General features: G+C 44.9%; 1 protein-coding gene across 1 annotated transcript; it reads left to right on the top strand.

Annotated features, from left to right (window-relative positions):
- The first annotated feature begins 505 nt into the window (after window positions 1-505).
- On the top strand, window positions 506-14395 carry UPK1B (uroplakin 1B). The gene is made up of 7 exons (XM_067737261.1): window positions 506-574; window positions 1626-1826; window positions 4205-4279; window positions 4961-5083; window positions 7441-7620; window positions 12070-12153; window positions 13595-14395. Exons 1-7 carry the CDS (start codon window positions 506-508, stop codon window positions 13643-13645), a joined length of 783 nt encoding a protein of 260 aa, XP_067593362.1. The 3' UTR covers window positions 13646-14395.
- The last annotated feature ends 2772 nt before the right edge of the window (window positions 14396-17167 follow it).

Raw genomic sequence — 17167 nt, 5'->3', positions numbered from 1 at the left:
ACATTCTGAAAATGATGGGTTTTAACCGCTGCCCGGAGTCCGCATGGGAACCAGTCGCCCACCCTGCCCATAGGTTTATCCTTTGGGCTTCCGTTTGCCGTGACCAAGGGCAGGAAGAGCCATACCAGGGACCTTCAGTTGTGCTTCATCACCACCTCCGGTCTGCCCTCGGTGACTATGGGGCCTCAGTTCATCACTCAGAAGGATGCAGTCCGTATGTTCCATACCCTAAAGAACTGCTGAAAGTTGGTGATGAGACTCAGGCTGGCTTTACTTTGTTTTTTCTCCTTTATAAAATTACTGTGACCACTGAACTGAATAACCAAACTTCTTCCATGGCTAAATGATCACATGGCTTGGTTTGGGTGCTCTGGAACACGAGAAGGCGGGGCACGGTGGTATGACTTAGCTCTGCTGTGGAACTTGCAGCAGCAGTCTTCATCCCCTGCTCCTAACGAGTTGTGATGTTCTCAGCTGTGTCCTCAGCTCGTGGGAAACCGTGAAGATGGCCAAAGATGACTCCACTGTTCGTTGCTTCCAGGGCCTGCTGATTTTTGAAAACGTGATTATTGGTGTAAGTAATGAGTATTTTCCAGGAAATTCTGCTCTTCCTGTAATTATGATTTTAGATCAATCGAAAGTGAGAGTTTAAAGGGAAATAATGATATAATGACTGGTTCCCTACATCTTTTCTTCCTTTTAAGAAGTGTGTTAGTAAAACATGCTAACTAGACGTTAACTATATAAATAATCCTATATAACTATGTAATATATCAAAAGACCATGTGGGAAAAAAAAGAGAGATTTCCCTCCCAACTTTAAAACACAAGAATCTAAAAGCAACCACGCTAACCACAGTCAGTGTCCAAGCACTCTCAACACACACGCTTTGGTGTGTCTTTCCTATCCCTCCTCGGTTTGATTTCCACAGCCTCCACTGTTAAGGTTGTTGGGGACAGATGTTTGCATCTTCCTGTGCTGGTCACACGGGGCGGGGGTGGGGGGGCAGTACTGGGATGTAAGAGTAACTCAGAGGCCAGGCTGCGTGGGCACAGTGTGGTGAGAGCACTTAGGAGTCAGGATCACTGGCTCTGGGCCCAGCCCTGACTATGACTCTGCGTGACTCCGGACAAGTCATTGCCTTTCAGGGCCAAGATCCTTCATCTATGAAATCCAGGGGGCAGGAAAGATAACCACCAAGGTTCCTCCCAGCTCTAATGTTCCATGGCTCTCTGGCACAGAGAACATGACCAGGACCAGTTTAAATATTACAATCCAGGAATATGGACAGTGGGCAGTGGGAATGGGAGTGAGAGATTATCTTCGTACAAGAAGTCATTGTTTGAGCGGTTCATGCCCCAGGGGTTTTATAGATGGCCTGAAGTTGTCTGGGTCTCCTGCCAAAGAGCGAGAAGATAGAGCGAAATGTGGAAGGAGGCATGAAACCAATACGTAGGATGGAAGGAGCTGTTTGACTTCCTGGCAATGAGGAGTTTAAGTCAGTTGCTTAAAGCCTATGCAGGGGACAGAGTTAGTCTCTCTTACCACCACGCCCCTACTCCTCTACCCCTTTCCCAGTGCCGCTCTCATGGCCGCCAGCCTGACAGAACCCCCTCTGCCCCTAGATGTGCGGCATCGCCCTGACTGCAGAGTGCATCTTCTTTGTATCCGACCAACACAGCCTCTACCCGCTGCTTGAAGCCACTGACAATGATGACATCTATGGGGCAGCCTGGATTGGCATGTTTGTCGGCATCTGCTTCTTCTGCCTGTCTGTCCTGGGCGTTGCAGGCATCATGAAGTCCAACAGGAAACTTCTTCTGGTGGTAAGACCTAAAAATTCTCTACATTTCTCTCCTGGACCAATTTAGACGGATTGTTTCTTCTTCCCTGAGCACAGTGCTTTGGTTTTCAGTGGGGTAGGCGGGAGCACAGAGTGCCAGGTGAGGAGGGAGTAGAGGGGAAGACCCTCCCTGCAGTGAAGATTATCCAAGTGGGGTCAAAGATGCTCTCCTCTATGGGAGGTCCAGAAGAGTCCAGCACAAGAGAAGCTGAAGGGGAGACACCTGGAGGTCACCTGTTGAGTATTTTCCAGATCTTCGCTTCTCTGACTGGTGTCTGCATGGTCCCAACAGATACAGCCAGAAGCTACACAGGCCAAAGGAGAGACAGTGAGAACTCGATAATTAGACTTTTTCTCTTGAGAGTAAGTAGTTTAAAATATTGTTTTAATAGTAATCAAGTGTTGATATATTAGGATATAAATCACAAAATATGCACGAAGTTTTAAGAGAAAGCATGAGCTTTTGTAGACATCTTTGAGCTCAAGGCTGATGATGTTGTGGGATGGCCTACACTTCCCACTTCACGCATTCACTCTGCTTTTCAGGGACCCTAGGAACCCATGCTGGGCAACATGTAGAGAACAGCTGCAGCTCCCACCTGCCTGTGGAGGCTCTAACTCTGTGCACCCATAGGGAGGCTTCTGCCCCAAACCTCAGACAGTAGGTTGTGCTCTACCTTTGCAGATGGGAGCAAATTTGCAGCCAGCCGGGCTAAGAACCCTCGGTGTTGGGTCTAAACTTCTACTCCCTTCCCCCGTGCTCAGGACAGCAGTTTCTCGCCCTGTGATGGGGCCCCATCCTCACTCCCTACCTGAAATAACTCTCCTAGCCAAAGGCTGCAGGACCTGAGTTCCACCTTCATGGAACGAGTCCAGCAAGCTAAGGTGCTTGTTGGTTGGAACGAGTTCAGCAAGCTAAGGTGCTTGTTGGTTGGCTTTTCCTGTGAACTAACATCATCCTGGTACCTAGGGAATGCAGAATGTTTACATTCTCTGGGTCTTTAGTGTGAGTTAGTTCCAGGGCAAAAGAACCCACTTTTTCAGGGTGGGGTTAAGGAATGCAGGGAAAGGTAAAGAAGGGGCAGGTGTCCTTAGAGACGAGCTTCAGCTGCATCCCAGCCTCACTCTGGGCCAGTCACGTGTGTCTCGCACAGCCGGGAACATCCTTCACCACGCCTGGCAAAGAGACGGAGCAGCGCGCCCTCCATGCGGCTGGAGGAGAGAACACCTGCACCCTGTGCCTCCTTTCTGGAGCGTCTCTAAGGGGCTTCTGAGCCTCTTTAAAGGGAGCCAGCAAAGCTCTCAACAAAGAGCAATGCAGCCGCTAATACAGAGGGAGGCAATGTTATGAGGCCTCTGAAGGGGCTCCTGCTGTTTACTGAGAGAGAGAGAGTTAACAGTAGCCAAAGCCTTTTTCTGGGCGGAATGGTTAGGACAGCAGAGGGTGCCGCTCTGAGAACCGCCCCTGCCCAGGGAGGGAGAACCGTTTGCCCTGAGCTCCTCCGCTAACACTGTCACAGCGCCCCTTCTGCAGAAGAACCCAAGCACCATAAGCCTATGTGGAAGGCTGAGGACAGCAAAGACAGGACTCTTGCAAACAGTCCCCATCCCAGTTTCGGAGAACATTTGTCCTTCAGATATTTGCCAGCCATAAACAGGGGCAGTGTGTTGTGGAGCCATCACACGTGCATGTGCACTCTACCACACACACACACACACACACACAGCAACAAAACACACAATGTGCTGTTTCCCTCAACTGACCTGATGCAACTGGAGTGGGAGTGAGTGAGAGAAGATGGTGGTGAAGAGCTGTGTACCTGGAGGCTGCCTGCTCCTGTCTCATAAGACTGGACGTTGCCAAGAGGGAAGACGGATATTAAACGCAGCCCTATTCATCTTTGACCTCGGTAATCCTCAATTCTCAGTAAACCGTAAAGAAAACGTCTCCCAATGAGAGGGGAGTTACGAGGCTCTACATAGTGTGTGATACACTGATTCTCTTGCCAGCCATTGGACGAACACACACACACACACACACACACACCAGTTCATTCTCTTGTATGTTTTTCCCAGTTAAAATGGAAATGCAGTGTACTGAACTGAGAAAGCTTTGTATTCAATAGTTGTTTGTTCTCTGGGGAAAGGAGAAGAGTTGATCTGATTAGCACCTAGCACCAAGTCTGGCTCTAAGCAGCTGATCAACGAGGGTTTGTTGAATAATTATGTAAATGATCAGATAATTACATTTAGGTGAATGTGCTGCAGAAAACATAACAGTTATTTGTAAAAACAAAACAAAACAAAAAACTCTCTTTGGAGGTAGATGTAATTCTTGTATTCCATTTGTTTCCCTTCCAGTATTTCATTCTGATGTTTATTGTATATGGCTTTGAAGTGGCATCTTGTATCACAGCAGCAACACAACGAGACTTCGTGAGTACTACCTCAAAAGAAGAGCAGAAATGACCATATGAATCATCATTACCATCATAACACTACAATAACTGACACATATTAAGCCCTTACCCTATACCAGGCATTGTAATATGCACATTAATAATAAATATATAATTTTTCTCCTCATAGTAACCCTATGAAATAGGTATTCATTTTATAAATAAAAATAAAATGAGACTTAAAAAATAAAGTAACTTGTCCAAGGTTACTCAGCTGGTAAGTGAAAGTGGGATCCTGAATCCAGGCCGGGTGATTCCCGGGGCCCAAGCTTGCACCGCCGTGCTCTTCACTACTCTGCCACAGTCACTGGCCTTCCACTGGGATGAGCAGTAATCCACCACATCTGAGACATCCTCCCATCCAGCACCCTGCTTTCTCTCCTTTTTTCCATTCCCTGGCCTAGGCCACCCCACAATGCCTGTCTACCCTTATCTCATTGGAATTTCTTTGGAGATGGGGGTCTTCTCCCTACAAGGGGGACTTCCGCCACCCGGAGCAGCCTTACTCCCACCCCCAGCCCTACTCAGTGACTCTGAGCTCAGTTTTACTCCAGGAGACAATGTTCAGGGACCCCAGCAACATGCCGAGCAAATCACTTCGCCTCCTTGAGGATTATTGTGCTAACTCTTCCTCTTGTGTTGCCTCCTCCCATAATAGTTCACACCCAACCTCTTCCTGAAGCAGATGCTGGAGAGGTACCAAAACAACAGTCCTCCAAACAATGACGACCAGTGGAAAAACAACGGAGTCACCAAGACCTGGGACAGGCTCATGCTCCAGGTAATGCCTGCAGTCCTGGGGAGATGCCATTTGGTACCTAAACCAGTATCCAAGGGCATATGGACGGTTAGGAATGAAGTTAAAGTGTGGGGACCACTGCCTCCAAGGGGGCTTCCTTCACAAAGAGACTTGACATAGGCAAGTTCCTCTATTCCTCTCATTTACTGGCAGGGACTAGGGGGTGTACACATGACTCAGTGGGACCCCTAGATCTATATTTTATTTTAAGCCATGATGTTGATTAGCTTCCATTTATAGGAGTAATGACATTGGTAAGAAATTTAGATTAATCACACACTCTGCCTCTTAGAACTCAAGCATCACTTACATTAAAAAAATGTTGCCTCCGGGCTTCCCTGGTGGCGCAGTGGTTGAGAGTCAGCCTGCCGACGCAGGGAATGCGGGTTCGTGCCCCGGTCCGGGAAGATCCCACATGCCGCGGAGCGGCTGGGCCCGTGAGCCATGGCCGCTGAGCCTGCGCGTCCGGAGCCTGTGCTCCGCAAGGGGAGAGGCCACAGCAGTGAGAGGCCCGCGTACCACACACACACACACACACACACACAAAAAGTTGCCTCCACCTCACAATGAACTCAAGTGGCAATTATTGTCTGCTTTGCTTGTTTAGTACCTTTTCACACCTGTGGGCTAGTCCTGTTAGGGACCAGAGGCTATGACTTGATTTGATCACCTGTTTTTCTCCAACTGGCAATCGTAACCTTATATCCACATTTACCTCAAATACCATCAAAAGTACAAGTCTTGGGCTTCCCTGGTGGCGCAGTGGTTGAGAGTCCGCCTGCCGATGCAGGGGACACGGGTTCGTGCCCCGGTCTGGGAAGATCCCACATGCCGCGGAGCGGCTGGGCCCGTGAGCCATGGCCGCTGAGCCTGCGCGTCCGGACCCTGTGCTCCACAACGGGAGAGGCCACAACAGTGAGAGGCCCGCATACCGCAAAAAAAAAAAAAAAAAAAAAAGTACAAGTCTTTCAGAATACCCACTCTCACCCCTACGCTGCTGTAAGTATGTGAATTCTCATCCCTGCATAAGCCCTCGTGTGACACAACTCTCCCATGGCCCCCCCCCGACCCCCTCCCCACCCAACCACCTATGTTTCCCAGTCCATCATCAGCAAACCCCCTCATAGCCTCCACCCCTTCTTTGAACTCTCTCTTTACCCTCTATCTTCTAAAATTTCCTTCATTTAGTCTAATATTCCTGTTCTATAGTTTTTTTAGCCCATTAGGACCTCCAATCTGTTGGCCACTTTTTCACTTCCTATCACTCTTCTAAGTCAAGTTTTTTTTTCCCACTATGTTAGCAAAGAACTAAGCTTTTCAAATGAAAATGTGAGTGCTCACACATTTGAAAATCCACTTACCAACTTTATAAAGCCCAGTCTGAAATAAGTCTGTTTCAAACTTAACCATTTCCCCCCAAAATGCTCAGGTCAAATTACAGAATGATTATTTTCTTTGGTGAGATATTTTCCATAATCCAGTGGCAAAACAGGACATGCTTTTAAGATAGTCACTTTATCACCAAGTTTGCTGAATATTATTTATCTTAAAAGTTGAGAGATGCAGTAGTATTTATTTCTTCCCTTGAAACATTTTAGCAGAATTTATAAACTGGAAGGAAAGTGATGTGAATTGTGTTTTATCCCCATCCTCAATTCTATCTAGAGTAATATGAGCTGCGTGTTAAGTGATGATCTTCCTTTCCTATGTAGAGGCAGAACCATGTGCCACTAGGTTTTGGTTATTTTTTCCAGTTTATTTTCCCCCATTATAAAAATAATACATAATTGCTCCAGAAAATGTTAAAAATACAGAAGAGTAAAACAAGAAGAATTATTCACGATTTCTTCACCACAAAAATTTTAATTTTCTGATTCTCAATTTGCTCATATGTAACATGAGAATAATTATAACTCTCTCACATTATTGTAGCAAGATATTCGTACTAATAATGATTAACACTTTTTAAGGGTTTACTATGGGCCAGGCATTGTGCTAAACGTGTTAAATGTATTGACTAATTTATTCCTCACACAGCTCTGTGAGGTAGGTACTATATTTGTCCCAATTCAGTTAAGGAAAACGAGGCTTAGAAAGTTTAACTCGTCAAAGGCTACAGAGCTCATTAATGGCTAGTAAGGTAATAAATGTAAAAGTATTTTGCCAACTCTACAATGTAATACCTTAAAAACACCTTCAGCTCTCATTAGGGGATTTTTAGTAAATGTAAGATACAGTATAATTTCCATATCTTCTTTCTCCATAAAGTCTCAGTTGCCACCTTAGTGGCTCTAGCAAGCATTATGGAAGAGAATTTTGTTTCTCTCATGTGCTGACAGGACAATTGCTGTGGTGTAAATGGACCATCAGACTGGCAGAAATACACCTCTGCCTTCCGGACTGAGAATAACGATGCCGACTACCCCTGGCCTCGTCAGTGCTGTGTTATGAACAACCTTAAAGAACCTCTCAACCTGGAGGCCTGCAAACTAGGGGTACCTGGATACTATCACAATCAGGTGAGTCCTTGCTTCTCGCAAGACCTGCCAGGAGGTTTTTCTGCTGTTTATGAAGAGAATACTGGTTAACTGTAGGTAATAGTCTCTCACTAAGGAATTCTGCATCCTTTTTCCTAAACCTCATGTTAACTATTTCCTTCTCTGTTAGTAAAATATAAGTGCTAATCTAGGGCTGATCTGGGAAAATTTACATTTTAATAAATGAACAGAACGCGAGAATTGCAATAGCAGAATCCAATTTTGTTTAAATGAACACGATTTGTATAATGTATAGAATTAGTATTTTGAAAAGTATTTGTATCAAAGATTTGCTCTATTTTTGCAAAATGTAAATTGAAAGGGATGATATACAAAAGGAATGTTTTGCCAGTTCCAAAACAAAGGCAATTGCTGAGGGTAGATGTAGTAATGGTACACCCACCTGCCTCATTCAGTGGTAATGTAGGATCGTCTTAATAAAATAATTAGATTGGTGATTTGGGTAACAGCTAATTCACATACAAGTGGTTTTTGAAAAAGTGTTTCCAGCCTGATGAGAATGATATGATGATCATGAAAACAAACATCAATTGAGTACTTATCAAATGCCAGACACTGCTCCAAGTACAATACAGATATTAATTCATTTAAGGCTCCGTGGGTAGTGTCACTTTGATCCTTATTTTACAGAAGAGGAACTGAGATACAGAGATGCTAGTAATTGCCTTGCCCAAGGTCATGCAGCTGGTAAATGGAAGAGTCAGGATTCAAATGCTAGCAGCCTGGCTCCAGAGCCCAGACTCTAAACCAAGAAAGAACTTGGTAATAATCCCAAAAAGCCCTGAAGAGAATCCTCATACACTTGACGTCAGCCTCTGAGATGCTTCCACTGCTGTGCATTACCACTTTGAGGAAAGTTAGTTGTGTGCCAGTACATTAAATAATTGAGAAATGCCAGACTCTTTGGTCTTGCAGGAAATAATACAAAATGCATTTTCGGAATGAACGACACGGCACTGCTGGTCATCGTGCCCCCCCTGGAAGGGTGCCTGGACTAGGATGGGTTGCATTAATCTGGAAAATGACATGGGAGTGATAGAGATTATTTTGCAGAGTTGTTCAGAGCAACCCTCATGTTGCCTTTTAGCAACATTGTTTTGGTATCATTTTAATTAGTTATATTCAGACTGCTAAAAAAATTAAATTTATTGCCTATAATCACAATATGCAATATAATGATCACTCTGAGGAATAATAAACTGCTTTTAACATTTCAGCTTTGGAACTAGTCCATGCAGACGCATCTTGATTGGATTGTAATTCCATACAAACTGTATCGTATCTTTGAGAGACCAAAAAGGATGTTTGCCATCAGATGATTGGTTTATTTCACAGCCACACTATTTTCCCTCACACATAGAACATTCTAGTAATAAGGGACACTTTTGTCACACCCTCCCTAACAGTCCTTGGACTCACCACGTCCTCTACCCACTAGCTATACCACAACTACAAAGTCATGTCACTGAGCAGTACTCCCACACCAAATTCCTGCATCTTGAAATTCCTCTCTGTCCCTGACTCCCTGTGCTCTTACTTTCTCAATCTCACTCATTCTTCACCCCTGACATAATCTCTTATCTACTCATCCTTCCTGCTTCTCCCTACCCTGGTCTCCCAGATTCCCACATGCCACCATTCTCTCCGAGTTACAGGTCCTGCTAGTTCTCCTATAACAATCCTTTTCCACAAAGCAAAGTACGCCACCTCAGTACCTCATATACTTTACTTCTATTATTGCAGTTGATACCTTGAAATATAATTATTTGTTTGCAAGCCTATTTTTTCTGAGTCTCCTTGAGGACCATGCATCCTTCAATTCTGTATCTTCAGTACTTAGCATAATGCCTGGCACAGAGAAGGCATCAATAAATGTTTGGTGGGTGGGCAAATGAAGAGATGAATGACCCTTTTTCACATCCAAATTGTAGCTTTGCGAGATCTGCAATGCACAAAGAAAGGCTAACAAAACTAGGGAAGTTGTCACAAGTGTAGTAATAATAGAAACCCACCAAATGTTACATAGCATGTCAGACGCAAATATATATGTTCTTACATCATGGTTCATCTGCCCCCAAAATGCTGTGTGCAAATTCTAATCACCACACCTCAAGAGCATTATGATGGAACTAAAGAAGATCAAGGTAGGCGCCACTACAATGAGAAAAAAGCATCATGAAAGGCACTAAATGAGAAGAAGTGAAAAACTGGGGTTTCTGTCTGTGAGCTTCATGAAAGCAACACCCATTTCTGCCTTGTCACAGCTGAATGCCCAGCCCAGTGCCTGGCACCTGGCATAAGTGGGTTTTTATACATATTATTGGACAAATGACCACTTCCCAGGATTGTCAGGGGGATCAAATGAGTGATGGATATAGGAGTGTTTGTGAACCATCAAGTGTGTCACAAATAATATCCTTGTAATTATTACTTCTTATCACATTCCATTCATCCTAATCAGGTGCCTGCTTTGTGCCAGACACTTGCTCTAAGTTCTAGAGATTCAACAATGAACAAGATAAAATCCCTGCCCTCGTAGAGCTTGCACTGTAGTATGGGAGACAGACCACAAACAAGTTACCAAACCAATACACAGTAAATTCCAGGTAGTAATAAGTGCCATGAGCAGAAATAAAGCAGGATATAGAAAATGATGGGGGGAAAGGTATTTTTCTCTATGGTTGTCAGGAAAGGCTTTATTAAGATGATATTTGCACAGGGTTCTGAATTAAGTGAGGAAAGGAGACCCTCGCTTAAAAAAGATTGAAGAAGAGAGTTCTGTAAAAAGGAAGCAGCAAGTGCAAAGGCCCTGAGGTGGAGGCCCTTAGCTTTTTGGAGGAACATCCGTATGGCAAGGCTGGAACAAGTGAAGGAAGAGTAGGAGGCAAGCATGAATCTAGATTTTGTAGGGACTGAAGCTTATCAGATTTGTGGGGAGGGGTTCTCCTCAGGAAAAACAGTTTAAACTACACATGCAAAACTAGGTACAGGACTTTGAAATGGTCTTGCGAGGAAGCAGCCCTGAGCCCAAGCTCATTAGCTTTGCAGTGAAACAACCTCCTCTGGTGGCGGCTGGGGTCACAGAGAGAGGCAGGGCCGTATCATACAGCACCTCGTAGCCATTGTGAAGACTTAGAATTTCATATTAAGGGTGGTGGGAAACTTTCAGAGGGTCTTGAGAAGGAAGGTGAAGTGATCTGACATGTTTTACAAGGATCCCTCTGGCACTGTACAAAGACTAGTAGGGCACCATGGGTGGACTCGGGCCTCAGGGAAACCAGCCAGGAGGTGATTGTAGGAATCCTGAAGTGAGGCCGTGCTGGACCAAGGTGGTAGCAGGAAGTAATAAGTGTTTGGATTTGAGATATATTTTAAACCCAAAAGTGTTTGCTTAAGAGAAAAACAGTTAAGGATAATTCCAAGATTTTTCATTTGAGCATCTAGGTGAGTGGCGGAGTCAGGTAGATGGAGAGGTGTAAATGGGGGAGAAATCAAGGCGTATATAGCAAAGGCAGGACATGCAAGTGGATGAACCAGGGACTGGGGCAGGGTTAGAAAGGATAGAACTTCAAGTGGTTACCTGGAGACCCTGGGTGGGGCCTAAACTTCAAGGTCAGCCTTTCTAAGACATTTCTCTCTGGATCTCAGTGTTCATAAAACCAGCCTGGTCATGGCATCTCCTAGGCATTCCTGTGATTCCAAGGGCTTTAGTGGAGGTCGCTCAGATGGCAGGTCTAGACCCATACGTGTGTATCACTCCAGTACTTTGCATAGAGACTAGAACAGAATGTGCTACATATAAAACTTACCAGATTATGGCAGGCATGAATGAATGACTCGATGAATAAAGAATGATTCACTCTCTCGCACGCACCCCGTGGCTCTTCTACAATACTATAAAGATATGTTGAAATATGATGTCAAATGAGAATTTACAAAGCATGGTATAGGAGTTCCTTTAATGACTAAAAAATAAAGCCTCTAATTTTCACTAACTGGAAGAACTTTTATTGAAAAACAAATCAAAAAGTGACCCTGCCCTCAAACACCAAAATCACCAATAAAATCTTTGGGGAGAGGAAAAAACTCAAATTTTATTAAGAATACTTTACATTGCCACATATTCAATATGAGAAAAATGTTATGCTAAAACAGCAGCACCTCGGTTAGATTGAATGCAAAAACAAATAAATATGATATAGAATAGTTCTTCATAAAGATTATTCCTATAGAGTATTCCTATTTCTTCAGTACAGCACAACAACCTAGTTGTCCACAGGAATGTAGAAATAGCCTGGTTATGTTAAACTGGATGTTGGGGTGACATTGATTCAAATCAGCTTCCCACCCATCTCTTACATCTCTTTTCTGGTCCCTTTCATGTGGATATGGAATCGCCCACTCCTCTAGGGCTGCTATGAACTGATCTCTGGACCAATGAACCGACACGCCTGGGGGGTTGCGTGGTTTGGATTTGCCATTCTCTGTTGGACTGTGAGTATTTCCCATCACATGTTTCATTTCTGGGAGGATAGTGATAAGGAGAGACCTTGAGATTGCCCCTGGTTAACCCAAGCACGCTAGACTGACTAGAAAAAAAGCTTAGACCTGAAGGCTAGTCAGGAAGCTGCTGGCACCAGCGCAAGGACAGTGGATTCCCTCGGGAGGTAGGGCGTGAACTTCCCCTACCAACCAGATCCTTCTCTGGCTGACTGGGATGCACTTGTGTGCTCCTCCATCTCTCCAGATCTCATAAATTCATTTCAAGTAGATATCAAAGACTGTCATCTCTCTAGATGCCTCCTCTAACCTGCCTCCCTCCTTCCAAAGAGCTGCCTTCACCAGTCTCACCTTGTTCTTCTGACCACTTTATGTGATGCACATGCAGCAAGAGGGTAGAATGGTAGGTCTCAGCCCTGAATGCACATTTAAACCTCATGGGGGAGCTTGGGGGACAAAAGCATACCTGAACCCCAACCTCTGAGATTCAGATTTCAGTTGATCTAGGTGCAGGACCCAGGTCTTTTTTTTTTTTTTTTAATTTTCCAGGTGATTCTAACTTGTTGTCAGGATTAAGAGCCATTGCATTCAGGAAGCAGTCCCAAACTTTTGGTTTCAGAACTCTTTTACACTCTCTCAAATATTACTGAGGACTCCCAAAAGCTTTTGCCTATGGAGGACCTGTATCTACTGATATTTACCCTGTTGGAAATTAACACAGAAATTTTTAAAAACACGTGTTAATTCATATAAAATAACAATAACAAACTAATTACATTACTATTAACAATATATTTCTGTGGGAAAAAAGTGACTATTTTCCCAAACAAAAAGATATGAGAAAAGGGGCAGTATTTTTTTTTTTTTTTACATTTTTGAAAATCTCTTCAATGTCTGGTTTTAATAGAAGACAGCTGGCTTCTCATATTTCATCTTCATATAATCTGTTATAATATGTTGCTTACGTTGAAGGATTTGAAAGAAATCCATTCTACACGTAGTTGAGAAAACAAAAGTGTTTTGGTAGCCTTATCTAAAAATAATTGTGAATATTTTCCTTTGGTACTACACAAAACTTGCTAAGTAGTAGTTTCTTAAAGGTTAGTTGCAATATGAAATCTGAAACTTTATCAAAGAACTTTTAGGACTCTGTTACATTAAAATACATTACATTGGTTTGTCTTGCAGTTTGCATAAATATTTACCCATTCGTGATTCTAGAACATCATGCATTGGTCATTTGGGAAAATATTGGTTCACTGTGTGACAGGATGGACTCAGAGTCACCTCTGCCCCTGTGATGATGCTTAAGGCAAGATCATTCTTAAAAATCCAGTGTCACCTGAGCCTGAACGAACCTCATATCATTTTTCTGCAAGTACCAGATGTTTCTAAAACAATTCCTTATTTATTTTTCTTTTCCTTTGTATTCTAGTTTTGGGTTCTCCTGGGTACCATGTTCTACTGGAGCAGAATTGAATATTAAGAATAAGTGTAACCACCATACCACTCCCCACAGTGACTCTGGATTTGGTGCTGGAACTCCTAATATTCCACCTCTGTGCTCCCCGGGAAATTATCCACTCTTCCTCAAATTGCCAAGTCAGTTGGTGTGGAGTTTCTTTAGGTTCTTTAGGCTCTCAGACTCCTGAAATTCTTACCACTAATGATTTCACCCTGATCTAGGATTCTGCAACATTGTTATAGACCGTAGGAAAGGGAGAGTTTAGGATAGTAGATAATAACTATTGCCATCTCTGTTTATTTTTAATTTGGGGGCACAAGACATTCACAGGAGCCTGTCTTATCACAGCAAGCCAAGTCTGTATTTGGACAGCAAATCTGCCTGTATTTCTCTCTGCTTTCTAAAAGAAACCTTCAAAGGCTTTCATTCATCTCAGTATTGTCCGCGTGAGAGAACTAAGGAAAAGACTGCTGAAATATATCTTTTGCCTTTGTTCTACGGTGGCTCCCATCTACAGAGACTCAAGTGATTCTCTTAATGCCACCTTGGGATCCTCTTATTCTCCAGGACAATGCCCGATCTTGAGCTAACAATGGTTGTAGTTTCCTCTCAGACATTGCAGAGTGATAGGTGTTAGTAACCTCAATTCTCCCGCTAATTAAAAGTATGTGCACTCTGGGGGACAAAGGAGGGACCTGTTATATATTTACCAATCTCATCCCATCCGAAAGCCCCTTTCAAATAAGGGAGAAGCAAGCCCGCTGTTAGATAGGTGATTTATGGTGATTTTTTTTTACTGTCAAAATATTTCTCTTCTGATCTATGTTTCCTTTTGCAATCCTGAAGGAAGTTCTTATAACAACATTTGTCTAGTCTTATAAATAAAGAAGGCTTTTGAATATGTTCACTTTCTTTTCTTTTTACCAGTGTCATAATTGGTCATATATGAGGCTAGCAAAATGGGTCTTCCAACAGAAGAGCTTAGTAGGCTCGTGGGAATTAAAATTTAGGAGATGGAAAATGCAGTCAGGTGTGGCTTCCCTCTGGATACCGGGTAACCCTGCTGTACAGTTGAATGATTGAACTTCCACGTTTACTTTTTGCTCCTGCTGCCCTTTGCCCAGAAGCGGGGATGCAGTTGCTGCTCCTCAGATCCTTTCCCCCTGCATCTCTCCAACTGCTCAACTGTGTCCCCTAGGAAGGAAAGGTACCTGTAACTTCAGGGTCCCACTCGCAGCTGACTCAGTCACGTGGAGTAGCCCACTCCCAGGCCTCCACCCAGGTTCCTGTGCCTCAGTCTGAGCCCCGGGGCAGGGAGGGACAAGGAGGGGGAGGGCGCTATAGCCTGCACCTGGGCGGTAAAGCTGGGGGCAGCAGCCGGATCGCCGATTCCCAGGACAGGGAGCCAAAGGCTCCTGCTCTGACACACGACCAGCTTGCCCCTCCCCTGCCTCGCTTGCTTCTCCAGGACAGGGCTTGGGGTGTCAAGATAAATGACACCTGCACTTGACTGAGAAGGTTCTCTCTGTGATCTTTTTGAAGAGAGGAGAAGGAGGAAATTCGAGCTTACTCTGGGCAAAGCTTTGAAGCGCCTCTCTCCCTTCTCTCTGTCCATCCTCTCTCATGTGTTCTGGTGCCTTTTTCTTCTGCTGCTAACTGGATTTTCCAGTGCCCTCATGCGTGAGCAAATCCTGTCCCAGACCCACTTCTGCCTTCCCCCTCCAAGGCTTTGGAGCTTCAAAATTCTCTCCCTACAAGATTCCATTCTTGTGACTTGATCTCAGCTAGGTTAAGGGAAAGCCTTTTTGCAAACTAATTCATACTAAAGGGTGAGTGACAGCTAGTTCCCACTCTCAATCTTCTCTGCAGATTTTTCCTTAATAACTGAAATTGATCTCAGTTGGCGGAATCCAGTGCAGCAGTGGGAGCAGGAAAAAGCTATTGTGGAGGAAGATGGCCCACCTGCTGCTCGTTAAATCTTACCACCTGCCTTCTCTACCACGAAGTAACTAGAAAAACAACAGGCCTTCAATTGGTCATTACCGTCCGCCCCCTCTCCAGCTAGCTTCCTACAAAATAAGACCCTGAACCCAGGTACTCAGTGTCCAGCCCCCAGCAGTTGGGGAGGACACACCTTTCAGCTGAGACAGACCCGGGCCTGAGGACTTCCCTATGGAGAGTCCAGCCGTTCAGGACTCCTGCACTTCCTGCTACGGGGGTCTTCAGTTTAATCTCAGGGCAGCTCGTGCTCTGCCCAGTTTCTGCTTCCATCCCCTCCACCTTCCCTGGAAGCCCAGCCTTGTCCCTCTTCCATCTGGCTTCTGGGACAGAAGTGGGGCTCACGGCAAGACCCAAGCCACACTGTTCAGGGTGAGGCCCTCACCAGCCCCACCAGGCCGGGGGGCGGCGGGGGGGCGGGGGTGAGAAGAGCAGTAGGGCCTGGCTCTGGGTTGCTGGCACGTTGCTGGGCTTGAGACACACCCATAAAAAACCATCTCGAGAAACCTCCCAATCCTGCAACAGGCCTGCTTATCAGGTGGGCAAAGAACAGTTACCACCTAACACCGAAAAATGGGTCAGGCTGACTCTGGGGTAGGTTTTACCTGATTGCAATACCAGACGGGTCATCACGCTCCTCGGTTGGCTTTTTCCTCCCCAGATTGTTACTCAGGTTCCTGGCAGGCTGTTCACCCTGAACGTTAGGATGCCCTCTGCTCATTTTTTTGGGCCCTATAACTTTTTTCCCACGTCAGCTGTAATAAACGGGAACTGCTCCCATTCTAAGCAGCAGACCAGGTAGTTTCTGACTACCCACGAAGGAAAGAAGGAATAGTGAGTCATGCGAGTTTGAAAATCGTATCTCCTCTAAAACCCCACCCCCATCCACGTGACTGACAAGCCGGGCTATGGTTGAGGAACTGGAAACTAAGCTGCTTTCTCATTTCTTGTTGTTGTTGGGTTTTTTTAAATAAATTTATTTTTGGCTATGTTGGGTCTCTGTTGCTGTATGCAGGCTTTCTCTGGTTGCGGCGAGCGGGGGTTACTCTTCATTGCAGTGTGCGGGCTTCTCATTGCGGTGGCTTCTCGTTGAGGAGCACAGGCTCTAGGCACCTGGGCTTCAGTAGTTGTGGCTCACGGGCTCAGTAGTTGTGGCACACGAACTCAGTTGCTCCGTGGCGTGTGGGATCTTCCCGGACTAGGGCCCGAACACACGTCTCCTGCACTGGCAGGCGGATTCTTAACCACTGCACCACCAGGGAAGCCCCTGCTTTCTCATTTCTATAGAATGAACAACCTCCTTTGTCCTGTGTCATTTCCCTTTCCTGTTTCACCTCACGCAGATCCTTATCATCTCCTATATGTGAGACTGAATCAAAGAAGAAACCCAGAGGAGACTAGTTGTAAGCTATTGAGTTTGCTTTCACACGTGACGTTTTTATCACAAGGCTGGAATGGCCACATCCAACGAGGAGATCCAAAAACATCTTGGGAAAAGGCGCATTGCTGAGAAATGTATAGTTCCCAGACCCTTCTCTAACCCAC

This window comes from Pseudorca crassidens, chromosome 5, assembly GCF_039906515.1.
Source record: "Pseudorca crassidens isolate mPseCra1 chromosome 5, mPseCra1.hap1, whole genome shotgun sequence".
Taxonomy (NCBI): domain Eukaryota; kingdom Metazoa; phylum Chordata; class Mammalia; order Artiodactyla; family Delphinidae; genus Pseudorca; species Pseudorca crassidens.
The sequence above is the reverse complement of the archived record's forward strand: the minus strand, read 5'-3'. Positions and strand labels throughout refer to the sequence as shown.